Below are 26,570 nucleotides of genomic sequence, written 5' to 3' on the forward strand. Positions count from 1 at the left end.
GGGGGAAGAATTAGAACAAATAAAAAAAAACATTTCTTCACATAACGTGTGATTGGTGTTTGGAATATGCTGCCACAGGAAGTGGTGATGGCCACTAACCTGGATAGCTTTAAAAGGGGCTTGGACAGATGTATGGAGAAGTCGATCTATGACTACCAATCTTGATCCTCCTTGATCTGAGATTGCAAATGCCTTAGCAGACCAGGTGCTTGGGAGCAGCAGCAGGCCATTGTTTCACATCCTGCATGTGAGCTCCCAAAGGCATCTGGTGGGCGAGTAGCAGAGTGCTGGACTAGATGGACCCTTATCTGATCCAGCAGGTTATTTCTAACGTTCTTATGTTAATCTGTAATCATTTTATAGTAATTTTCTTTCAGATTATAGCATACTGTGAACTTCAAATCATTCTTCCATAGTCTCTGCCGCTGCTCCATTTGTGTATTCCTGCCAACATTTCTGCTTCATTTAATCATTCCAGACTTTAAGAACATAAGGAAATATCCCATCTAAATGATGTACCACTTTCCTGTAAACATTAAGTCAGGGTTCTGTAATCCCTCTTCTTCTTCAGAAGTCTGGATGGGATCTCTTTTAATATTCTGATGTGTTTTCTTTCAGTTTCAGTTGTTTTGATGTGTTTTCTTTCAGTTTCACTTTGTATAATGGGCCTGCAAGACTTGATCTCTAATAGATCTGGATTTAAATTGGACAAGACAGTCTCTTGGAAGTTTCTTCTGTTTGGCATATGCAGAATTTATGCAGAAAGCTTATCAATCTCACTCTCCATTATTTCCTCTTTTACTCCCAACTGGTCGAGCTAGCTCTGTAATGAAAAGTTGCTTGATATTTTGACCCTCACACTCAGGTACTGATCTAAATAAAGTGTAGGGAACCTTTCCTCTGTCTATATTCCAGCAGAGCAAGCTGGTCTAGATATTTCTCATTGTCTTCCTCAAGATGTTGTACCTTTTGGTCAATACAGTCTAGCATATTTTCCATCTCCTTAAAGTCTTCAGTTAGCTTTTGATTGTAGTATCAATGGCATCAATCTTACAAGTTTTCTTGTCTACTTCTTTTAAAGTTGCTGAGTTTGCCTCTGTTTTCTTACTCACCTCCTCTAAAGTAGATTGAAGTTCACTTAGCATCTGTGCCAGGTGTGCTATGGTAGATTTTTCTAAAATTGGCGTCACCTCCTTTTCCTTCACTCTGTCACTCCCTCCCTTCTTGGAGCAGCTCCGATTTCACAAGGTAACCAAAGTTCTGAAGTCACTCCTCTTTCTTACATCCTCTATCTGCTCGGTTTATCTTCTCCAACTTTGCTTTTTGTAAATGTTTTGCCACAGTTGCCAATGAAATCGTTTGAATCTCACAAGTTCCAACACAATTTTATTTCTCTTTTATCGTCTCATGGAATAGATTCAGGAATAGATCTATAATAGAGTTTTTCCCCCCATTACTTCTTGCTGGTATCCTTTTACTTTATTTTTAGAGTACTAAAATTATTCATTCATAGTTAAAGCATGGATCTTCATACCATCCCGATTTCACCAAACAGCGAACTGCTTGAACTTCTTGACCACATCAAGTTCTGAGATAGCTCCTTTTAGATCTTCTTAAAGTTGAATAGTCATATAGTGTATGAAATTTGGCTTGGGGTAGCTTAAATTTCTTAAAGATTCCTCAGCAGGGTTTAGCAAAGATGGCAGTCTGTCTCCTGGGGCTTCAACTCTAGGGAAGGGAAAAGCACCCTCTGGCTCTTCTGCCTCCCAAGGAAACCCCTCCTGGAGAAATGTGGGTGATCTTGAATACTCTCCATAATCTGGAGGTGACAAGTTACATCTGGAATACCTCTTGCTGTGTTTCACTATTCTCACAGAGGAGATTCAGCTAGTCCAGAACATAGACCAGAAGTTGTGAGGCTTTATTTTACACCACAATGGCAAAAGAAAAGTAGCTTTGACTTGTGACTGAAGCATAATTGTAAACTGACTACTTTGTGTTTATTTAGGAAACGAGTGCTGCAAGTGTAAGTAGTTTTGATGGTTGCAGCAGCCCATGTCCCAGCACCCCCCTTGAACAGAAATATCACAGGCAACATTCCAACTCACATAACACTGGGGAGACGGCAATGAACTGGAAATTAATTCCTATCACAGGTAAGCAACATAATGTTATAAATAGATCTAGTATACACATTTTCCAGAAGACCTTGTTTTGGTGAAGATAGAGGATTTTGAGAGTGTTTTAATTGCATTTTCCACAATTTATTCTTATTCTGCAGTTATTAGTTTTTGCTGATGGAAGTTTGAACTTTATGTTCACCCAGGTCTGGTTTTATAGAAGCAGGTGCGCACTGATTGTTCAGATTTCATCTGCTAAATTGCTAATGTTGCTGTTATATTCATTGCATCTGACTGAATGTGGATGCACTGAAGTTATGAATAAAGTTGGTGCCATCTCGCAGCAGGGGCACTTCAGTCATAGAGTACGTGTACTGTAGACAAGTTGGGACATTGCATAAGAAATGCAGAGATGTAATAAAGTGTGTAAGAAATCTCTCATCATGGAAGGTGTCTCTTTATGAATCAAGTTTGGCAAAGGTTTTCAGACCATTAAAGGTCAGATGAAACTGCTTCTGAGATTTTATTTCATCCAAGACTTGCCAGTTGACATCCAGGATCCAAGGGATCCCATTCATACTCAGTCTTTACCATTTTAAGATCTCGAAGGAAGATAATATATACATTCTCTTGGCTAGCTCTTATGATTAAGCAGGTCAGTAATTTGAAAATACAATGCAGATATTACCAGTATACTGGGAGTACTTTAAGGATTTTATTTACCGAATCTAAAAAATTAAGAATGAAGCACCTCATTCTTTTATCAGTAGTCTTCTTGAATTTTTCAGTAGTGTTTTTTTTTTGTTAAAGCTCCAGATTTGTGTGTGAGCATTTTAAGAGGGATGTTTGACTGCGGGCTGGGGAAATTCTTTTGAAACTAGATCCTATCAGTTGATTTACTGTGGTTTTGCCAGCAGAAGGTCTCTCATTTATTTTTCTCATTAATTCATTTGATTCTTGCTGGCCTTCTAAAAGTTCTGTTAATGTGAAATATCATTAAAAAGCATTTATATTTAAACCATTTCTTGACTGACTTGATTTTGGTGGTGATTTGTATATTCAGTGTTTACGGATTCTGAGAAAGTTGGTGCTATCTGTGGTCTGCTGGATTTTCTCCTTGAGGAATGTGAAGTCTTTGACAGGACATTGGTGTGGAAGCAGCAGTGGCAGGGTTAGGTAGCTCCAATCTTAGAACATCAACAATGCTTAATGTGGGGCTTCCCAGTCTGCTCTCTTTTGTGATTTAAGTATACTTCGTGAACTTGGAATTCGTCTCTTGAATCAAAGAGACATTCATTAATATCCAAATATACCTGATAATAGTAGCAATTGTTATTTTAATACACTTCATAGAAGGCCATCAATTTTTAAATTGGTGTTAAAACACAAAGAAGTGAGAGGATTTTACATTATACATACTGAGAGAATCTAAACTTGCTAACTGCTGCTCTCCCTCAGGAGGGGCAGGAAGAGTTCCTGAGGAGCAACTGAGAGAACATGGAGATAACCAAACAGGTGAGAAGGAGGGCCTTTATTGCATATGCCACTGCTATCCAGGTAGCTGAGAAGAAATATTCTTCTGACAAGAGTTTGGGCCCTATATAGTAGTTTGCCATATAGTTTTGGGAATTAATCCACTGAAGCAAGTAATTTTAAGGCATGAAATATTTCAGAAATAAAACCCAATTTATATGATCCTGTTGGAGTTGGAGACTGTCTTTGGGCAAGAAAAGGTCTGCCTCCCATTGACTGTGAGAAGAGTATCATTTTCCAGCACCGGTCGCTGGTTGTTAATGATGTGTTCAGCCAGTTTGAGCTGAGAGCCACATTTTAATGTTCTAAGCTTCTTGTAACCCGCCCAGAGCCCTTCGGGGATTGGACGGGATATAAATCCGATAGATGGATAGATGGATAGATAGATAGATAGATAGATAGATAGATAGATAGATAGATAGATAGATAGATAGATAGATAGATAGATAGAAAGAAAGAATTGTGTGTCAGTCTTCAAAGTAAATTCCTTGTTCATAGACTAAATTAGGAAAAGCATTTGTAAACTAGGCAAAATTGCTATTCCAAATGCACCAAAAAAAACCATTACACCAGGCAAATGAAGTGGTTATGTACCTTTGTGGGCATCCACTGTAATTGAAAATGCTGCTGTTAAATACCCAGAACCATTTAATGAAGTATGTGTGTGTACATACACTCCAAATAATGCAGTTCATGTAGTACACGTGACTCATTTTGTGATGATTCATTTAATAGCTTAATTACGGCACAACAAAACTTATTCTGTTCAAACTATAGGTGATCAAGGCTCCTATTTCTAATATAAATTTTAATATTGAACTCCCAACATGTATCTGATGCTGTTTATATGGCATAACTTTCTGTAGTTAGATCCAGTTTGCTTTCAGAGTCTAAGTCATAGCATCTCTTGTAACTTCACAAGAAAATGTGTAGTGGAATGTGAATACAACCCCCCCCCCCCCAATTCTGTGGCCCAGGACAACTTGTAAAGAGTTGACACAATTCACATCTGGACCTGAGTGGTTGCCAAGGTTGTGGCTTTACCTGCAAATCTTAGTACTGATATAACTACATCATAGTCTTCTGTTCTTTTTATGTTTGATAAGGTAAACTGGGGCACTTAGTTGCAAGTAGATTAACTCCTAGAGTGCCAGACCTTTCCCTCTAAGAAATTATCTAGTAGTGGAGTACCCTGCCTTAATGTATCATAAGGATGAGTTACAGACAATAAGCTATGAGAAGTGCAGCAGTGTGGAGAGCCTAGTATTTTTAAGAAATTAATTGAGACTATATTAGTGGCTATAATTGTAAGTTATCATATGACTAATTTCTATGACTCTTTGCAAATGGCAAAATTAGGATTTTCATATTTGCTTTATTTGATATTGTAGGATAGGGTAAAAGCCAGAGTTCTACAATATAATTTGTATGTATAATTGGAAGAATGACAAATTTGCAGTTGCAAACTGTTTATGGGGTGCTTTATCACTGTAAAGGAGCCATGTGGAATAGTGGTTAAGTTCTTGCACTGCCACTCACACGGTCAGGAGTTCGAGCCCCTTATGGATTAGATATCCTGGCAGCTGGCTCATGGTCAACTCAGCCATTCATCCATTCTTTGGTCGGTAAATGAGTACCTAGCACATAGCTAGGGGGTAAAGAATAGCTGGGGAAAGCAATGGCAAAGTACCCCACAAAAACCGCTTGCCTATGAAATCACTGCTTGCAGTGGTACCCGAGGGTCGAACACGACTGAAGGGGAAACTTTACCTTTTATCACTGTAAAGGATGTTTTATCCTTGTAGTAACTTTCAAACCATATATTAACCAGAGCTTGGAAAGACCTTCACAAACCTTACCTGTTATATCCCCAATGGGTTCTTATTTCCATTATACAAATGGGTAGCTGAGCTGAAATCTAGCAGCTTGTCTGAGACTGACTAGTAAAGTGAGAAATCAGTTTCGGCATTAACTCAAATCTTATGTATTTTGTTAGTCTGTGGTTTTAATAAAATATTATCTTATGGAGAATTTTTTCCCCTAAGTATATGCTATTGTGCTTACAAATTGGTCTGTTAAGCTTCATAGTTTTTACTTTTTTAAAGTTTGGGGCTTTTTAAAGATTCGTAGTATAACAGCCGTATTATCCCGTATTTTCTCTACCTATTTCTTCTGACAATTCTACTGAGGTTAGTCTTGCATTGTGGACATTAGACAGTACCAGTAGAAAGTGGATTAAGATTTTTTCACCTTCCTTTAGCATCTGCCTTTTTGGGCATTGAAAAGATGATGCTGAGGGTGGTGGGAACCATGTAGACCAAAAGTCTTGCAAAATGGGTGCTATCTTGAGGACGAAAAAGCAGTCAAAAGTGTTCTTCAATCATTTGAGTTTCCATTGCCAGCAGAAAGATTCTTGTTCACACAAAAAGGAAGGAGACACAGGCCAACTTATCAACTTTAAGTTATAATGGATAATGGTTACTGGAAGTGCCAGCAGTTTAAATTTATTTCTGTTTTTGGTATATGCATTGCAACAAAGAATTTGTGTAGCTAGATGAGTGAATATGTATTCTGTAATCTGTACATCTTCATGTATACATCTTTTAGGATTCTGCAGCAGAAAAAAAGTGTTTTTATTTGGCACATGCATTAATTTGGCATGTCCCATGTATCAAACATAGTTTTATATCCACTAGAACTGAAGAGTGTAGAATGTTGTATGTTTCCACTATAAATTGCGATAGGTCATTTCTTAGTGTTAGAGAATGTTATTTGCATGCAGAAGATCCCAGATTCAATCCCTGTAATTGCCAATTAAAGGATCAATGAGTTGATCTTCGTCTGAGACCCTAGAACCACAACCAGTCAGAGTAGAGTGTGATTCATTATAGGGCAGTTTCATGTGTCAGATTTTGCTCTTACCATATATTGTGTTAGTTATTAAACCAGTGTTCTGGATGTGGCACATGCCAGTGTATGTTCTGGAGATTACCGGTACTTACTGTTTGAGCCTTGAAATAACAGCCAAAGAGTATTTAATGGATGGGCTGTGGGGGAAGGGAGGAGGGACAGGAAGGCTTGGTTTGATCCCTGCCAGCTGGCAGATAAACAAAATACTGAACTGAAACCAAGAAACATCTTTTTCCCAGAGCAAAAAGCCAATCATGGCTCTTCTCTCCTACTTTAGAAGACATCAGAAGGCACCACCATAAAATTAGCAAGGAATAACCTTTCAGAAGTTGCTGCCTCCATTTTAAGAAGATAAATGGCTTGAAACTTCCCAACATCTTCTGTTTGACCCTGCTTCTTTGGCAGCCATTTTGTGATTCTAGTTGGAATAATCTATACTAGTGCTTTATTTTATTATTTATTAACAATTAATTGTTCCCATTATTTCCTTACATTAGAGACACAAGAACTCTTAAGAAAAATATTTTGGATAATGAGACAGTGGCTTGAATCCAACAGAGTATTTCCACTGATGGAAAGATTTATTTAAGTGAAGTGAGAATTTCTAAGCTTCCACTGCAGCCCTAAATCTTCACACATACCCCGCCCAAGTAAACATGGTACTGTGGTTACAGAGTTTCAGACTAGGACCTGGAAGATCCAGGTTCAAATCCCCACTCACAATGGATGCTTGCTGGGTAACATCGCGCCAGTCACTTTCATAGAGTGGTTGTTAATTGTAAAATAGACGTGAGGAGCAGAATGTCAATTTTATTTATTTTATTACCGTATATACTCGCGTATAAGTCGACCCGCATATAAGTCGAGGCACCTAATTTTACCACAAAAAACTGGGAAAACTTATTGACTTGTGTATAAGTCGAGGGTGGGAAATGCAGCAGCTGCTGGTAAATTTCAAAAATAAAAATAGATGCCAATAAAATTACATCAATTGAGGAATCAGTAGGTTAAATGTTTTTGAATATTTATTTCAAAGAAAAACAGTAAACTGGCTCTGTAAGTGGAAAAGAGGGTCAACAAGAACAATATGTTATCAACAATAACTTTAAAAGTACAAAAACCTTAGCTCAACCAGCAACCAAGCTAAAACACAAGAGTTAAAATTCTCCAAAACTGGATTCCTCATCATCATCTGTATGTCCAAATGTAACCCAACTTAGATTTTAAGAGGGATATTATCAGAAATGGAAAATCTAATATTAGCTTCCATTGTAAACAACTAGCGTGGCCCGGCCACGCATTGCTGTGGCTTATTGTGGTGAAATGGAAAAGGAACAGTAGCAGCAAATCAACTGCAGAGGCCAGCTGTATGTGCTTATGCAAACATGCAGCCTGATACTGTGCAATGTCAGTGATGTGTGTGCCCGCATTACTTGGGGGGGGGGAATGGAAAGGCACCCCTCCCACACATCTAGGCTGGCTGGTCATGATCCTTTACCTGGGAGTAAGTTTGGTTGGTGGCAATAGGTGTCGCTTCTGAGGAAACCCTCTGAGGGGTGCGATGCAGCCATTCAAAGTATGTCACGGTTGCTGTACCAAGCTTACTCCTGAGTAATGCATGCCTGGTTTTCTTAACTGTAACCGCAGTATTCAGGGAATCTAGGGTGCCTGGCCCCTCCCTCCTATCCCTTGCATGTCGCTCCTCACTCTCTTCCCTCCCTCACTTCTCTTCCCTTGCATGCCACCCCTCCCCCTCCCTCCCTTCCCTTTCCCTCTGCTAGGGTGGGTGGGTCATATCAAGATGCTGGGCTCCCTGCCTCCCTTCCCTTGCATGCCACCCCTCACTGTCTCCCCTCCCTCCCTCCCTCTCTTCCCTTGCATGCCACCCCTCCCTCCCGCTCCCTCCCTCGTGTGTATGTGTGTGTATGTGTTTCACTTCCACTCAAGTGACTGCCTGTGTTCTGTTTTTACTTCTCATATTTGGCCATCTGAGTGAACATTCTAAGCAGCACGAACATTCTAAGGGTGACAGTTACACACAGGCAGCTTCATGTCCTTCACCAGGGAACGCCAGGAAAAAGGCATTTTACCTGGGCCAGGTGTGAAATTTCAGGTATGTGAACATCTAAAAACACTCTCGCCTGGCTGACTATAGTGGCTGGGAATTTTCAGAGGAATTGGCCCAGCAGTTACTGAGGTATACTGTCATCAACAAAAACACTGTTAGCTTTTTATATATATAGATGGGGCATCCCCTTTGGGGGTCAATAACTTTGGATCCCCTGACCCAAACTTCACCAAACCTGGCTGGTATCATAAAGAGACTCTTCCGATGAGACCAGCCAGGTTTGGTGAAGTTTGGTTTTGAGGGTCCAAAGTTATGGACCCTCAAAAGGGTAGCCCCATCTACTAATAGCTCCCATTGAAAACAATGGGGAATGGGGGCACCTCATTTGGGGGTCCATAACTTTGGACCCCCTGAACCAAACTTTACCAAACTTGGCTGGTATCATCAGGAGTGTCTTCTGAGGGTACCCTGAAATTTTGGTGTCGCTAGCATAAAAACTGCACCCCCTGCTGGCTGGCAAAGTAAAAACACAAAAAAAATTAATGACCCGCATATGAGTCGAGGGGAGCTTTTTCAGCATTAAAAATGTGCTAAAAAATTCGACTTATACATGAGTATATACGGTAAATTAAATACCCTGCCCTTCCTGGTTGTAAGCTGCTCTTGTTCCATGTAAATAACTAACAACATGATTAAAAACAATTTAAATAGAAAATCAGTCATTTTTGAAATCTACATTAGATAGGACAAGTTCTTGAATAGGTTTTGCCACACTTTTATTTCGGTCATTCATCTGAAATGCTCAGTGCTGTGCAGGCTTCACCTCTCCCACATCCTCTTAGCCATTTTGTGTGGAGGGTTCAGCTGTGGGGAACTGTCCCAGGGCCACCTTAGCAAGCTGTTTTGTTGAGGTGGGGATAGGAATCGGCTCTCCCCATTTATTGTAGTCATTTGAATACTATAACACACTGGTATGTCCTCTTTTTTGAGTGTATTATTCATTACTACCCAAGGAGAATGGGTGCTTCAAAACCACTATGGATCTTGAAAAGTTGTTCTGGTAAGTGTGAATTCAAGGTGTCATAATAACAAACTTGCTGATAGTAAATTTGTTGAAAAAGGCAAGTAAGAATGGCTTGCAGACAAGAGTGCAAGATTATTCTTTGTTAAGCCTTAGTCTAATGGGTTTCTAGCAGCGGTGAAGCTCCCAGGGAGTGGGGGAGGTGCGTGACGCACCGGGCGCACGAATTTGGAGTCGCAATGCGAGGCGCAAAATCCCCTCCCCCCTTTCCCCGGGCACTTGCTTGGCCCCGCACACACTTACTTTAGAAAACCGAGCAGGCTGGAGAACAGGCCTTGCTGTTCTGGTGGGAACTGCATTTCCCAGGTAACCCTGGGAAATGCAGTTCCCACCAGAACAGGAAGGCCAGTTCTCCAGCCTGTTCGGTTTCCTAAAGGGAGTGGGAGTGGGGAGGGGGGGCGCTGCTGCGGGGGGGGGGGCACCGAGCAGGCCCTCCACAGTGGCCCTCCTGTGGCACCCCCCCACACTTACTTTAGAAAACCGAGCAGGCTGGAGAACAAACCTTCCTGTTCTGGTGAGAACTACATTTCCCAGGAGATCCTGGGAAATGTAGTTCCCACCAGAACAGGAAGGTCTGTTCTCCAGCCTGCTCGGTTTTCTAAAGGGAGTGGGAGTGGGGGGGGGGGGTGCCGCTGCGGGGGGCGAAAAAGCCAGAGTGTGCACCGGGCGCACTCTGGCCCAGCTACGCCTCTGGCTTCTAATTCTCCCCCTGAAAGAACTTCTTTTACCATAAGGAGTCTTTTTCCAACTATGGAAGAGCCACATAAGTTGGAGGAAGGCCTCAAACATTTGTTGGATACCAGATAGTGTCCATCAGCCTTAAGACAGTCTTCTGCTCTGGGGACAGTGAGTAGAACAGGATTCCTTCCCTCCCACCCTTCCTATAAGTGTAAGAGAGAGAGAAGCTAAGCTCACCTTATCAGAACAATTTTGCATCATTTACAACAGAAGGAAGCTGTCTCCGTTATTCTAGGTTTGTGTGTGTAGGAATGGGATGGGGATGATCAAAAATGCCGTTGCCAGAATTGAGCTCTACCTTTAAAAAGGGTTCCATTCTAAACTCAGTATGCCTGCTGGACCTGCTTTCCTTTTTTTTTTTGGCCTTCCAAAATTACACCAGTGCTATGGAAATTGGAATGCTTCACTTGTCTTTCTGGCCCTCCTGCTCCTAATGTAGAGGATAGGGAGGATGTGACCAGGCCTGGCTACTTCTGTCACACAGATGAAATGGAACCCTATTCTCTATCTGTAGTCAAGCTGTGGATGCTGCCTACAGGTTGTCTGCTTTTCATTTTGTTTTGGTTTCTTTAATGATATGGGAGGGAGATGAGGAACAAGCACTTTTAGCTGTGCCCCAGACATACAGAAATTCACAACTCAGCATCAACCTCCTGACTTACTAAATCGTCTATGAGTTGGTGAAAAGAAAACCTGCATGAATTTTAATATAAATGAACCAATTATGAAAGGTCATATTTTCTTTTTGCTGTACATGTCACAGTAGGAATCATCTTAGTGGAATTTCTGCCCTGTAGTGTTTGAGGTTTTTGTAAGAACTTGTAACTTCAATCACTGCCCTGTGAATTTAGCAAAATTTTAAGTGTTCAAAAAGTAATTAGTGTTACCCTCGGACACTGCAGCTATAATCTGTGATTTTTAATTTTATAGTAAACTTCTTTGGGAAGTGCTGTTCCTATAATACAGTCTGTAAAATATACAGTGTGTGACAGTTGATTTAGAACAGTGGTGGCGAACCTATGGCACTCCAGATGTTCATGGACTACAATTCCCATCAGCCCCTGCCAGCATGGCCAATTGGCCTTGCTGGCAGGGGCTGATGGGAATTGTAGTCCATGAACATCTGGAGTGCCATAGGTTCGCCACCATGGATTTAGAGGCTTACATCTTTAGGTCCTCAAGCAGAATGTTAGTGGTCTACAGTAGTGTTAAGAACAGTTTTCTTGTTCTGTGGAAGACTGGAAATGAAAGAATCAGCTGGGTGAGCGCCTTACCATTTTCTGTGGGTGAACTGTTGTACTCGGGTAAAATGCGGAAAAAAACTAACCATCTCTTTTTTGTCTAGGCATTTCCGTTTATGTGACATGTGCTAATGGCTTAAAGTTTTTAAAGTTGATTTTCTATTGCAGTTTAAGTTCATATGTAAAGAAAGGTAAGGGATAGAAATTGACATAAGATGGTGAGATGATAAAATATAGCGAAGAATGATTGATTTACAAAGATTGTTCTGGTACTGACCTAACGTTTGTTACAGTCTCCTGATTGGAGTAATGCGCAGCATATCTGCATATGGAGTGTGGGTGATCAGGGAGCCAAAAGGGTGCGGGGAAGGGAGAGAGCTTGCAGGTCTGCATCTGCCTTCTCTATAATAATGAACATTAGTTGCTTCGTTTTTTTAAAAAACAACAAAATGTGTTAACATTTTTCTTGGTTGAAAACATTTGAAAAGTTATCTCTGCTGTGATTTTCTCTTAAATACTTAAGTACCACTCAGGATGAGCGCAAGTGGATTTTGAGTGCTTTCATTTGAGATTCAGGTGTTCAGATTGGAATTTTTCCATAGTACAAATATTGTGTACGCATGAAATAACCTGGGGTTTATAGAACCAAGTGACTTGTATGTTTTCTTTGCACTCCAGAATTAACTACTGTTGTCAATTGAGAAGGTTGTCTAGGCACTGCACACCTATTATTAAAACATGTAAAGGAGAAACCTCTTGATCAAGATTTTCTTTAACACAATTGTTAACAGTGTGAATAGGTATGAGTAATTTATAGTTGATATTAGTTCACTTCTCTTGTAATAATAAGGTAGAAATATTATACATAAACGGAAGATCTGTGATAGGACTTCTATGCAGATTAAAATAATGATAGATTTAGAAGTATAGTTTTATATTAAATTTACAGTTCTAAACACAATATGGTACTGAAAACATTTTTATGGACAGCACTTTGAGAATGTTGGGGCTTTCTTTTAGTTTATTTTTTTCCTGAAGTTTTCAGTTAAATCTCAAAGCATGATAATAACATTGTAACTCAGATGAAAAAGAAAATGGTATGAAGAAACTCACACACTACCACCCACAAAACCCCCAGTGGTTTGTGTCAAAGCAATTAAGGCAGCTGTCACAGCTTGGCAAAGCTATTCAGCTCTGCCTGCCATAATGAATACCTTGCTCTTAAGAGCAAATTGTCTTCTAGTTTTCAAGAAAATTCAAATAGACATTGCAGTTCTTTGCACATAAATGTATTTCTTCCTCCAATGTTACTGTTGCATCTTAAAAAAGAGAGAAGTTCTACGTGTTAGGTTGGGTTCAAGCACAAGGCTAATGATGTTAGCTGTACTTTTAAATCAGAACAGTAAACTGCTGTTCTGGCAGTGTAGTTCATTTGGCCTCAGAAAACCTTAAATAAGTTCAGTGTGCTTTTAAAGTTTTTGAAAGAAATTCAGTATTGTAATTCAATAATTTTTATGCCATCTTGTTATTAACTGATTTTTAATGTTTGTACTTCATATTGCTTTTATTGTTTTATACTTTTATATATGTGTAAGCCGCCTCAAGTCCCTTGGGAGATTGGTGGGATATAAATATAAAATACAAACAAACAAACAAACAAACAAACAAATAAATAAATATTCTTCCTGTACAGGTCTAAAGTCTCCTGAAGAGTTACTGGCTTATTCACCACCAAAAGATGCATCTCAAGATGATCCCCGAGTAATAAACAGGCAAAAAATGTCTGATTATCCATTTACTGAAAATTCAGTGTATGACATACAAAAGGAAATTGAAGATGGAGTGTATATAGATCAAGAGGAGAAACTTGAAGATCAACCTGAGTTTGCAACAAACCACTGTCTGACAAATAAGAATTATATAAGTGGAACAATAGAAAAAGCAATATTGGACGAATACAAACACTTCACCAACAAGATTCATGAAATTTTGGAACAGAAGAATATTATGTATGTAAGTGGAGTACCCAAACCTGTCTTCTCAGCCAAGAAAAGGTTTATGAGATTTTCACAATACATATGTTTACAGGCATCTGAAATCGCTGTCCAAGGATATATAGAAGGACTGAGTGAAAAGCTGAACAAGGTTGCTATGTCTTCTTGTGGCATTGTTAGTTCACCATACACTTGCAGTTCTGAACCAACAAATGATTTGATTATGGACACTGCGTTGAATCTGTCTACAGAAGAGTCTGTGGTATCTATACCTGCTGCAAGTGATTTTGATACGGACCTGCCACCAGACCCAGTGGCTAACAATACAATGGAATATTCCAGCATTAATGAACAGATACCTTTGGTGACCCTGGACACTGGAAAAGAGCAGAGTTCGGTGAGAATCACCACAGAGGCAAAAGTGGCAGCTGATGGAAATACATCTAGTTCTGATCCTTTGCAACAACTGGATAAACTTCAAAAGCCTACAGATGATGTAAAAATTACAAGTCAGCCAGCCCTGTCTGACTTGATAAGCAACATAAAACCTGAAGTGTTTGATAGCATTGTCAAAATTATTAAGGTTGTACAAAACAACACTGTGAAATTCTACATTCATGAAGAACAAGAGAGTAACCTTTGTAAAGAACTAAAGGTATGCTTTCCTTGTTTGAAATGTGAATATGTGTTAACTTGAATGATGTGTGCTTCCTTATTAAGATATTTCTGGAGATGTTTTATTTGGCTGAACAAAAATATAAGAAAAGTAGATGTAGCCACAGAATTATGTGAGGGCAATAAGCTTCATCATGGGGCAAGCTGTCTGGGGGCAGCCAAGTGGCCCCTCCCCAGACTTAACGCAACAGCGGCTCCCTCCTCGGGCCCCGTCCTGACTGTGAGCCCCGGTGGCAGCAACGCCCTTCTTGACCTCACCCGGCGACAGGTCGAGGCTGTGGGGTGTAGGCAGCGAGGAGGAAGCCCGAGGGGAGAAAGCAGTGTGACTGGCCGGCTGTGGCCCGGAATTGAGGCCACGGGATGGGGGTAGGAATGCCCCAGAAGGCTTTGGGGGGTATTTAAGGCGTGGTGGGCGGGCGAGGGTCTGGTTGGAGGGAAGGAGCTGGGGATCGTGGAGGTGGAAAGGGAGGCAGAGGAGGAGGATGAGACCCGAGCAAGGGAGAGTGACAAAAGGAGGCAGAAAGCTGGGAAAAGGAAGCAGGGAGGGAAAGAGGTGAGAAGGCGGTAGAAAGCAGGGAAAAGGCAACAGAGAAAAGCTGAAAATGTGGCAGAAAGCTGGGGAAAAGCAGCAGAGAGAGAGCAAGCTGAGAAGGAGGCAGCAGGCTGGGGAAAGGCAACAGTGAGAGGGGAAGAAGACACTGAGGAGAGGGAGAAGGCGGAGGGAGGGTTGACCCTGGGGGAAAACTGCCAACACCCTGTGGCTTAAGTCGCTGACGTTTACTTGGCCCCCTAAGACCGGGGCCGCAGATGGGGACACCAACACCCTGGAAAGTAAAGGTGGGACGGTTTGTCAGGTCCAGCCACAGGCAGAGGGGGAACGCCACAAACCCTAAACAGTTTATGGTGTGTTTGAAAGCAGCCAATAGATCAAACATTTCCCATCTGCACATTTAGTAAGGAATGACAATATGAAGGTTCTTAAAATGTTTAAAATACTGTAAGATTAGAAAAATGCTGGTCTTTAAAAGTCCATATAAACTCACATGCGGAATGCAGTAATTGAAACATTCTGTTGCACAGGTGTATTGTGTTGCTGTTGCACAGGTGTATTGTTTTGCTGTGTGATTCTTAGTCAAATCTTATTCTTGCATCGTTACCTGTTTTTAAATTTCTTGATATGTAAATGAATTCATATGGTTTATTTGGCTTAACCTTTTGGTATTATGTTTAGGAATATCTTATTAAACTAGGCAATACAGAGTGCCATCCTGAACAGTTTTTAAGAATAAGGGCTGACTTGGATAAATTGCTTATAATTATCCAAAATGAAGATATTGCCAGTCAGATTCATAAGGTATGTGAAATTCATAACTGTCATTTTTGTGCAGTTTTTTTTGGCATTGAGATTTACTCTGGTCACATCCAAGTTTGATTATCAGTAAAGATTCTTTACATTCAGATGCTTTTGTGATTTCATTATAGTGTATAAATGCCTGACAATTCAGTAACTGATATACAGTCTGATATACAATTATTATAACTGATATACAATTATTGCACTGTCTGATTTTAACAATGTATTATCTTCAAATAGATACCATGTTTAGTTACCCTGAAGAGGCTATCCTGTGTCAGTTTTGCTGGTGTTGATAGTCTGGATGATGTGAGAAATCATACTTACAATGAATTATTTGTTTCTGGTGGCTTCATTGTCTCTGATGAATCTGTCTTTAATCCAGAACTCATTACAGTTGGTAAGAGATATATATATATATTTACATAGGCAAGTTCAGTGGTGGGGAAATATTTGATTCCTAGTGTACAAGCATAAGTTCATGGTCCTCAGGTAGCCAAATACTGTGTTTTTTGTTTGTCAAAACAATATGTTCAGTGGGTATATATGTAACAATCTTAAGGTTGGATTGAAATGATTGTAGGTTTGTGTGGGTTTAAACTGAGTGCTGAATAGGAAAGAGAGACAGGGAGTGGCCATAAAAAGGCAGGGGAGCCATGATGAATCTGTGAGGATTATAGAAACTGTCAAAGTTAGAGTGTCAGAACTCTCTCTGAGGAAGAATTGGAGTAAGTCAGAAAAGGACAGAAGCTGCATGGATGTGACAAAGGGTGACATAGTTTCATTGTAAGAGTGAAAAGATAAAATTCCAGTCTGAGAGAGCCGTAGAATAGATAGAGAAGATATGAAAATGGTCAGAATGACTTTTTGCTGATTAGAAGTTATTAGAAGTATTTGGTGCCTCAGTTAGATTTTATTTTAATTTTTATAAATAATTTGTTTGGAACCTTGAAGCTACCTACCAGTTATAAATAAAATTTTATTTTGGTTCAATGCAATATTGGAACTCCCACCTGATTTTCTTTAGTACCACAAATGCCATCTGCTTGCCTTACATCTCATACACACTACCAAGGAAATAACAAAATAAAAGGGAAAATAAAATCGTTTTTGGATTCCTGGTGGCAGCCTACAAAATAAAGAAAGAGACAAAGACAGAGAAATGGAGGTGGGGCACCATTCGAGTATATTTTTATTTTGTCCCTGGAATTCTGCACATGGCAGGATTTTTTGTTACTAGAGTATAGTAGTAGTACCAGTATTACCAGACACATCAGTTACAAAGCACCTCAAATTCAAATGCTGCAATAAAAATAAAAAAGCAGTGCTGTTAGGTGTACCATCTGAATTACCCAGTTTAGCCATTATTGGTTTTTTATGATGAGCAGATTGGGCTAAAGTCACTGCGGTGGATCACTGCTGCTTTTATTGTTTGTTTCAACAAGCAAGAGAATAACATTTGTTTTAGTGCTAAGCATAGCTAATACCAATTAAAGTCATCTCACAGTTTGTCATTTGTGGCCTGCTTCAACTTTTGGTTAATGTTTGATCTCAATCAGCATCAATGCAAATGTACCACTATGCTGTTATGAAAGCAAATCATTGCAGGCAGATGGCATTCTGTATCAGAAAGGGGAAGAAGCAGCATATTCCCAGAAACTAGGAATATTACATCTCCATCTCACAATTGATGTAGGTTTTGATATATAGCTTCAAATAAGTGAAAGAAATTGGCATCTTATTATCCAATGCTGAATTTATAAAATAGGAATTTATGGTATAATCATTTAAGAGTTGTCTAGATCTAAATCATTCACTACTTTTCTGAAAAGCTTAGTTTCTTTAGAAATCTTAATACTTTAGAAGTATTAAGGTTCAAGAATAAAAAATTCCTTTTAATAAACCAGTAGTCATATAGAGATGCAAATGTGACCAAGTAATCAATAACGTCAATAATTTTAGATCAGTAAATAAAAAATTGCTCGTGAAAGATGTATGCTGATGAAAATTTTGTTTGTCTGAATCAGACGTATTGCTTAACTTAAGATATAGACAAATAGGCTTAAATTTTTCAAAAATCCTAAAACATGCACATCAACATACATTCTGTCTTGAAAACCAGAGCAACTTACCCATTTTCTAAAGTTTCTTGAAGAGATGAGTACTCCAGATGGAAAGTGGCAATGGAAAGTTCATTGTAAAATACAGAAAAAATTGAAGGAACTTGCAAGGTAGGTGATATTCCGTGCACATGTAAGAACCGGGCAAAAGGCAAGTTAGTAAATACTGTAAAATGTCTGAGTTATGTGTGACTTTTTTGAAGCTGCACCTATTTGTGTTTTTACTAGTTTTCTGAACATTGAAGATGTTTTGCCCTATGCTGCTTACGCCATCAGAGAAATAAGAAAAATAAACATTGAAAATACAAACCATAAATTATGTAATAAAAGTCCATTTGGACTAAACTATTGATAAGACTCTGAATGGTTGTTGTATCTATCTGTCTTTTATGGACAATTGTTTTATTGTATTTTGGAATGCCAATAAAGGCTTGTCTATCTGTCAATTATGTAGTAAATAAAAGGAGATATATTATTCAGACTGAGAAAACCAGTCTTCAGACACTTACAGTATTAAAACACTATTGTTAGATTTGCAGTTTAAATTAAACTTCACGTTGAACTCTTCAGTAGTATACTACTATTGTGTATCGAATATGTAGTTAATATTATTTAAACAGACATCTTGGAAAATTTAAAGTTAGGATTCATAATCTAAGCAGCATCTTTATCTTGGCTTTGTTCATTTTTGAAAAAAATATGATTTTATTATGTGATTGTTTTTACTCGGTCTTTGGCCATCTTCAGGTGCCAAAGAAGTAATAATGAAATAGATTATTTTATAGAAAATTGTCATGCTACAAATACTTGAAAGCATTTTGGGTCAGTAAAGTTTTCTCTGTGTGTGTGTGTCGGTGTTTTAAGCATTCTACCCTTTCCCAAAGATTTCAAGCTATTTTTAAGGTCCCCTAAATTTCCTGTTGTAAAAAAAACATTGTAATGTGGTCCTAGGGAAGAGGGAAATGTGTTCCCTCCCCTGTTGGAGGGATGGTGGTGGTGGAACTTCACATCTCTAGTTTAATTTCACATATGAAAACTTGCTTTGTCATCTTGGCCCCCCTTCTCCATTGTTTTGGCTGAAACTCATGACATCAGAATTCCTCCTTTGCGTTTAAAAAAAGCCTCCTAGGAATACAGGTGTTCTATAAAGTTCCCTTCATCAGTATATATTTGCTGACTTTTTCTGCCTATTATCTCTTTCTAATGAGAGAGTGGTGTTGGAGCAGCTTCAGGGCTTCCTGGATGACGCATCGGCCTTCGACCCCTTCCAGTCCGGCTTCCGTGCTGGGCACAGGACGGAGACTGCTCTTGTCGCCATCACAGATACACTCCGTATGCAGCTTGACCGAGGCCGGATCGGCGCTGCTGGTTTTGTTAGATCTTACCGCGGCGTTTGATATGGTCGATCACGCACCTTTTGACTCCACCGCCTGGCCGTGTCCGAGTGCGGGCACTGTCCTTCAGTGGATTGCCTCGTTTCTCCGGGCCCGGAGCCAGCAAGTGTGGTGCGGGGATGAAGCCTCTCGGAAGTGCCCGCTTTATTGCTGAGTACCCCAGGGGGCACTACTATCCCCATTATTATTTAACATCTATATGCAGCCCCTTGCTCAGCTGGTGCGGAATTTTCGGCTGATCTATCATCAATACGCTGATGACACTCAGCTCATTCAGTTGATGGGGGGAAGGTGGCTGCTGCCCCTGCAGCTCTGCAGCATTGTTTGGGGGCGGTTGCTGGTTAGTTGAAGCAGAACTAGTTAAGACTGAATCCATCAGAGATGGAGATCCTATGGGTGGGCGTGAGGGAAGAGGCTTCGGGATTTCCAACCGCCCGGTGTGGGAGGGGGGCCTCATTGGCGCCCGGCCTCCTCGCTTGCAGTCTGGGGGGTCCACCTGGATTGCGTCTCTTTCAATGGAGACCCAGGTGGCTCCTTACAACCAGGACTGCGTTTTCCATCTTCGTCAGGCCCGGCGGTTGGCCCCTTCCTCTCCCAAGCGGACCTAGCCACCGTGATCCATGCAATGGTCACCTCCAGGCTAGACTATTGTAACTTCGCTCGTGGGCCTTCCCTTGCGTTTGATTACGACTAAAGCTGGTCCAAAATGCAGCTGTGGCCTGCTCACAGGAGGCGCTTTAGAGAAGCATATGCAGCCTGTGTTGCGCCAGCTGCATTGGCTCCCGTTTGAATTCCGAATCATCTTCAAGGTGTGGATTCTGACCTTTAAGGCATTACGCAGTCTGGGACCCTCATTACCTTTCAGGACCGCATCACCCCATATGTCCCTACCGGCCTCTGCGATCCAGCAGAGCCAATTTACTGGTGGTCCCGGCCCCTCAATGATCGGCTGGCCTCCCACACGGGCCAGGACTTTCTGGCGCTTGGCCCGGCCTGGTGGAACACCCTCCCACCAACTGTCCAGCCCTGCGGGACAACAATTGAGTTCCTTGGGGCCTGTAAGACTGTGTTGTTCCACCCGGGCCTTTGGAGTGTCCAGCCGCTGATATGGTGCCCCCACTGCTCCTGCTTTGGCACTGGTACAACAGAGCTCCTCATATTGAGGGCCTGCCGTCCCCTTCTTGGGGTGGGTTTTTAAATTGAGCCTGGACGCCTCTTGTTTAATTTGCTAATTGTTAGCCGCTGTTAGCCGCTGTTTTATGTATTTTAAGATGTTTTATTGACGGAGCCTATGTTTGTATTTTACCGGATTTGCTCCTGCTTATTGTTTATATATTATGTTGTTCACCGCCCGGAGCCCTTTGGGGATCGGGCAGTATAGAAATTGTAATAATAATAATAATAATAATAATAATAATAATAATAATAATAATAATAATAATAATAATAATAATAATAATAATAATAATAATGCTGTGTTACAAGTTTCCAGCTGTACCATTCAAGATTTTTGCTTTCATTTAAAAGTGAGACCCAGGCTGTAATTTGTAGCCTTTCTTTCTGTCTAAGTAGTAGAAGCCTGTTAATGTTAGACAAGATGTTTGTACTACAGTGAGCTTTAGCTTTGATCTCATTTATAGATATTTCCTCCCATTTAAAAAAAAAGTGTAGACTCCTTGCTCTTTTTTTTCAGAATAAATGTAAATACAAATGCAAATGACTTGCTGACACTTCTGAATGCTTATCAAAAGAAGCACATGGTTGAAATTCTGTCATACCATAACTGTGATTCTCAAACTCGAAATGCTCCAGAACTAGACTGTCTCATAAATCTTCAGGCTCAGAATTTACAACAAAGGCACATTGTCTTCCTTACAGGTAAAAATCATTAGGGGTACCCTTTTAAAAACAAAACATATTTTTGTTGGTATATATCAAAGAATCTTTTGTTTCCTTACTCAGAAAAGAATATTCAAGCATTTGGAACTTATGCTGATAATGGAATAGTGGTTACAACAGTTGATAACTTCATGCATAACTTTAAAAGTCTTGTTGGCTACCATAAATCAGTAACTGAAGAAAACAGCTCTCCTCCACCTGTTGATCATGACAGACAATCAGGTACTACATGTTTCATTTAATTTGCTTACATGAAGATAGCTAGAATTAGAGAAAATATAGTGTGTCTGCTTTTTGAAATGAAAAGAATAGGTGATGAGAGAGATCACATTTTAAAACCTGAAAACAGGAAGAGTAGTATGTATGCAGTATCTTAGAATATAGAGGTATCCAAGACGTTTCTATTAGTTGTAGGGGGTTAGTTATAAAGAGATTGGAGATAAGATTTAGAAGTCTTTAGCAGTGAGTGAGGGTGTCAGTAATTGTGTTCAGTAATTTTCATATCAAATACTGACCTCCTGTATAACTTTAGATGCTGTTTTGACATTAACTCCTTTGGAGCTGGAAGTTGGGGTTTCCCAACAGTAAGCATGAACCCATTTCGCAGAAGCTTTTAGCATCGGACTATCTGGACGTTCACACAGAGGGTTAAATGTGTGTTGAGTAAGTGAACAAAAGTGGCAGAAGACCAACCCTTAAGTGATATGCGACTTTCAAACCTGAAGCCTAACACTGTGTGAGTAGTGCGTAGTATTTTTAAACAAGTTTTTTATTTCAATAGAGTAGGATTTCTCTCTTCTTAATGTAGTTCTTGTAGAAAACGATGAGAAGGATGAGGAGGACATGTCTTTGGATTCAGGGGACGAAGCCTCACAGATAGAAGTGTGCAGTGGTGTCTCAAAGCATGATTCCCATTTGGAAGCTTTGCGAACTGAGACCAAAGGATTACGTGGAGCAGACTGCAAGCGGAACTCTCAGCTTAATACACGACTGTCTGCTGAAGGACACATCCTTGTGACAGAAAAGACTTCTAAAATGGATGTACAAGACATACACCTAGCTACTCCAGTTTCTACAACCTGCTCTACTGAAGGAGAAAAAAACAATTCAGCTGAACAAGTTCCTTTCAGTAACTTTCAGATTTACAATAGACAGTTAAGTGTGCCCCATCAGTTCAGTCACTTTAATGTTCTCACTCATCAGACATTTCTAGGAGCAACCTATCCAATACCTGCAAGTCAAAACCAAGAAGGAGGAAATTACTTCCTGACTGCTTACAGCCAGAACATGGACATGAACCAATCTTCATCACCCAGGCCATATTCAAAACAGAATTAAGCAATGCTAAATTTTTTTATAAGTTGTTGTGAATTTTCTGTTACTTTTAAAAAAAGCAATTTAACAGTTTCTATTCCCTGATCAAAACATTTCCTGTCTCTTTTCTCAATTGGTTGTTCTGTCTTATTTAAATCATGATGGCCTGTACCAGTTGAAGCACCTGGAGTCTGAAATAAATATATATTTTTTAACATTTATTGTACTTGAATGAACTTGTTTGTTGATACTTCTGAATTTTTACATTTTGTATTTGACCTGTAATTGAGACTTCTATTTGAAGTCTGTTTTAATGTAAACAATATTGGCCTGAAGCATATGTGAAATGCCAAGACTTTTAATGGCAAAATGTAACAGGATAAGCAACCCATTTTTTTCTTTATCAAAGCTTTGATGTACTCATTTGACAGTTTTGTACCATGAGCTTTGCATAGCTATACAGGCAGTTTTAGTTTATTTAGAAAATATCCCGGATTTTTGGCAGTATACCTCAGTTAGAACAACCGGTGAATGGTACAGTTCCATTTTGAAAATAAAATTATCTAAACAGGGTACAGTAGCAAGTTGCATTTTGTCCTGCCTTCTGTTTCCAGAAAAGATATGCAGCTAAAGGGTTTTGCTTTACCATTGCCACTATACACTCAATGCAATCCTAGACAGTTCCTCCAGCCTAAATCTATCGAAATGAATGGGCTTAGACTGGAGGAACTCTCCTTAAGATTGTACTGTAAATTACCTTTCAGCTAGATCTGAAGTTGTAGAATGCACGACCCATGTAAGATTACTCAAAGCTCTAAATGTTTTTGTATTCATATTGCAGTGTTCAAATTAATCTTTTAAATCAGACAGAAGTAATGTGGTGACTACTTGTGCATTTGTTCTTTATAGTTTTTGTAGCCTCATTGAGATCAGTTTATATAGGTGCAGGTAATCACGTGTGCCTGTATTTGAAACAAGACAGGTTCAGTTGTATTGGAAACCATGTGGTCAGAGATAAGACTGATGGATATGTATTACAGGCTTCTCTGGAACGTTGATAGAATGTTTTTTAATATGAAATTGTGTGTATACCACAAATAGTGTATACAAACTTGGCATAGCAGTTGAAGTCTAGAGAATAGGTGTGCTCCTAATGGTGCTTATCTAAGCAACGGGGTGGGGGTGGGGGTGGGGGTGGGGTTGTGCAACCAAAGTCAATGGAACTTGATTTATTTGCACAAGAAACGGCTAGCATTGAAAAAGATATTCAACGGCTAGCATTCAAAAAGACATTCACAATTTTACTCAACAAATAATATTTACACAATGTACAAACTAGCAACTCAAACTTAATTCCACTTTCATAGATCAGTTGGTCTCACAGACATTTGATAATCAAGTGAATTTCAAACTCATTCACCTTTTTCCAGTACAATGAAATATACAAGAATCTCTTATGTGATATCAGAAACCCTATAAGCTGGTCAGTTTCTGGCATTATACTGGCTTCTAGCATGTTTTCAGAGGCTTGGATCTACGAGGGGTACATTCAGTATAATTCCTGGTTGCTAACATACCAGAACTGCATTCATAGGACTCCCATTCTACTTACTTTCAAAGTTCCTCAATTATCCTCACTTCTGGCTGCTTTCACAATTCTGTAAGTGTGGGACATAAATATCCACCACTGCCCACACTCTAACATAGAATTTCCTAATAAATATAACAGAAATCCAAACAATAAAGCATCTGACTCACAAAATTATTTTCCAGCTTGGACAGCACTTCTCCGTAGCAATCTGTTTTCTGCCATGCAGTGTCCTTGAAGCAGGAGTCAGCTCAAATTATTTCAAGGGGAATGTAGCACACACTACCTGACCCAGGTGTTAGCCATTAAAGTGGTACAGTTACAGATAAAAAGAGTGGTCCAGATGTAAGTTCAGTTGGATGTTGACTTGTGTGTCTCGTTCCTCTGTGGATGCCAAGACATAGAAACACAGAGATTCAGGCTTGTGCTGCTTCTAGACAAAGTATTCAACCAGGGGTGCTTCCATAACCCTGATCTGTGAAAGACCAGCATGCTGGTCTTCACCCTCCTTGATGTTTGCCTGATACTTTGAAACACACTTGATTATGAAATATCTGTGAGACCAACTGATCTTTGGAAAGTGGAACTAAGCTTGAGTTGCTAGCCTGTTTTGTATATTGTGTAAATACTGTTTGTTAAGTAATATTTGTTGAGTAATGTGAATGTATTTAGTCTTTTTGAGTGCTAGCCATTTCTTGTGCAAATAATTCTTGCTCTAGAACTGGCAGCGGAAAAAGCATATGAATCAAAAGTGGCATTGGATTCTTACAGTAAGACATGTTGAACAGGACATAAAAGACTTGCAGGAACTCATTTTTGCTTTTGGATGTACTTTGAAAACTTATGCAGGTAGGTGAATGATTTGTATATTCAGATTGTGGTGATACTAAAATTGCTTTTGTGGTGTATAAATATCAGTTCTCTGTGGCAGACTAAAATTTTGGTTGGCATGCATGCACAGTAAAAGTCTTTGCAAGGGAGCTGAAAGTTAGTGACTTGAACTTCAGAAGGAGAATAGGGCTGAAAAAAGGTCTTTGACTTGTTGACCCAATAAGAGGTGATCCACCTTCCCCAACATGTGTAAACGGTTGCTAGAAAGGTTGGCGTTAGGAGATTTCATTAACTTTCCCTGTATTTAGCCACTAATGTAATGTAATGCTAAGATCCGTTTTTCAAGCAAAAAAACTTTTAAAGAAATTGACAGATAAATGGCATGTTTCAAAAGTGGATGAAATGCTGGTATTGGCAGCACAGGATGGCACTGTAAACAGATGTAGTGGTACAAATACTTTTCTTCTGAACTTCATACCTTTTCTCTGTCTAGGTCAGTGGTGGCGAACCTTTGGCACTCCAGATGTTATGGACTACAATTCCCATCAGCCCCTGCCAGCATGGCCAATTGGAGTGGCTGATGGGAATTGTAGTCCATAACATCTGGAGTGCCAAAGGTTCGCCACCATGGGTCTAGGTAATCATGTGTGTTGTCAACCAGTTGGTTGAATTGGAGTATATACATTGAAGTCAGTGTTTTTTGTGAATCTGATCTTAGTCCCATATGAATTTGATCCAGGTAAACTGATTAAGAAGTTTGTGGTTTGGCATATAAACATGGCCTGGCTTAGATGCAATATTTTCATATGCATCCCTGATAGCTTTGCTTTAGGCATATATGCATTTCAGATGGACTGGTTTTGCATTTTGATTCCTGGTATTTCTAAGTTGGCAGGTCTTTGGGCTCCTTCTACGGTTTTCTTCAGGTTGAATACTCAGGGTATCCCTATTGTTACTCTTTGTGTGACACCCTGTATCAGTAACAAATGGAGATGTCATAGCCTTGAGACAGGGAAAACAGATGAATTTCCATTCAGCTTCTTTCAAAGGGGGATGGGGTGAGGAGTTGCTATATACGTTTGCCAATGAAAAATAAATGCTCAGCTTTCAATTTTTAAATTGAAATTGAAATAATTAAATTGAAATAATTTAAATTGAATAATTTTGGAGTTCCAGCTCATTACAAAATACATAGTAGATAACCAATAAAACCACATCTGCACAATTCTAGCAGGAATGAATCTTCTATCTGGTGGAAGAACTATATTGTACTAGTTACCGAGATACTGTGTTCAGGTGCTCAAAAGTAAATTATTTATAAAACATAAGCACCAATCTGATGCAGGGTGTTGTAATATTTAAAAATTCATAGACTGGAAGCCGATCCTGGGGAAATCAATTTGAAGTTTGAAATCAATCACTATTCTTCCAAGGAAGAAGTATGTTCAGAACAAACTGAAATGTAGTAAAAATTAATGCAGTGTGCCTGGTGGTTTTAGTAATTTTACCTCACAATTTTACTGCGGTTGCAATATAGAACTAGAATTTTTTCAGCAGAATCTGAACAGTGATTTTCACTTTCTAAATAGGTTTGAGCCCTCTTAGGCCCACTTGGTCCAATATCTTAAGCAACTGGCCTGCACCTCACACAAATGCCACCATCCCTATTATGCACCATTCCCTTTGCCACAACACTAAAATCATCTAATT

General features: G+C 39.7%; 1 protein-coding gene across 4 annotated transcripts in view; it reads left to right on the forward strand.

The window, feature by feature from the left end:
* TASOR (transcription activation suppressor) overlaps positions 1 to 26,570 on the forward strand; it is a 65,165-nt gene that overhangs the window by 31,317 nt on the left and 7,278 nt on the right. The window contains exons 16-24 of one of the 4 annotated variants that reach the window (XM_048488164.1): positions 2,009 to 2,156; positions 3,579 to 3,635; positions 13,385 to 14,340; positions 15,592 to 15,714; positions 15,955 to 16,114; positions 17,837 to 17,945; positions 20,922 to 21,106; positions 21,191 to 21,349; positions 21,936 to 23,014. In XM_048488164.1, the coding sequence (XP_048344121.1) occupies positions 2,009 to 2,156; positions 3,579 to 3,635; positions 13,385 to 14,340; positions 15,592 to 15,714; positions 15,955 to 16,114; positions 17,837 to 17,945; positions 20,922 to 21,106; positions 21,191 to 21,349; positions 21,936 to 22,465 (2,427 nt within the window). In that variant the 3' untranslated portion in view covers positions 22,466 to 23,014. Of the gene's footprint in view, positions 1 to 2,008; positions 2,157 to 3,578; positions 3,636 to 13,384; positions 14,341 to 15,591; positions 15,715 to 15,954; positions 16,115 to 17,836; positions 17,946 to 20,921; positions 21,107 to 21,190; positions 21,350 to 21,659; positions 23,015 to 26,570 lie in introns of those variants that run through there. The other 3 variants (XM_048488166.1, XM_048488167.1, XM_048488165.1) reach the window with 3 other exon arrangements.

Source organism: Sphaerodactylus townsendi, linkage group LG03 (genome assembly GCF_021028975.2).
Source record: "Sphaerodactylus townsendi isolate TG3544 linkage group LG03, MPM_Stown_v2.3, whole genome shotgun sequence".
Lineage (NCBI taxonomy): Eukaryota > Metazoa > Chordata > Lepidosauria > Squamata > Sphaerodactylidae > Sphaerodactylus > Sphaerodactylus townsendi.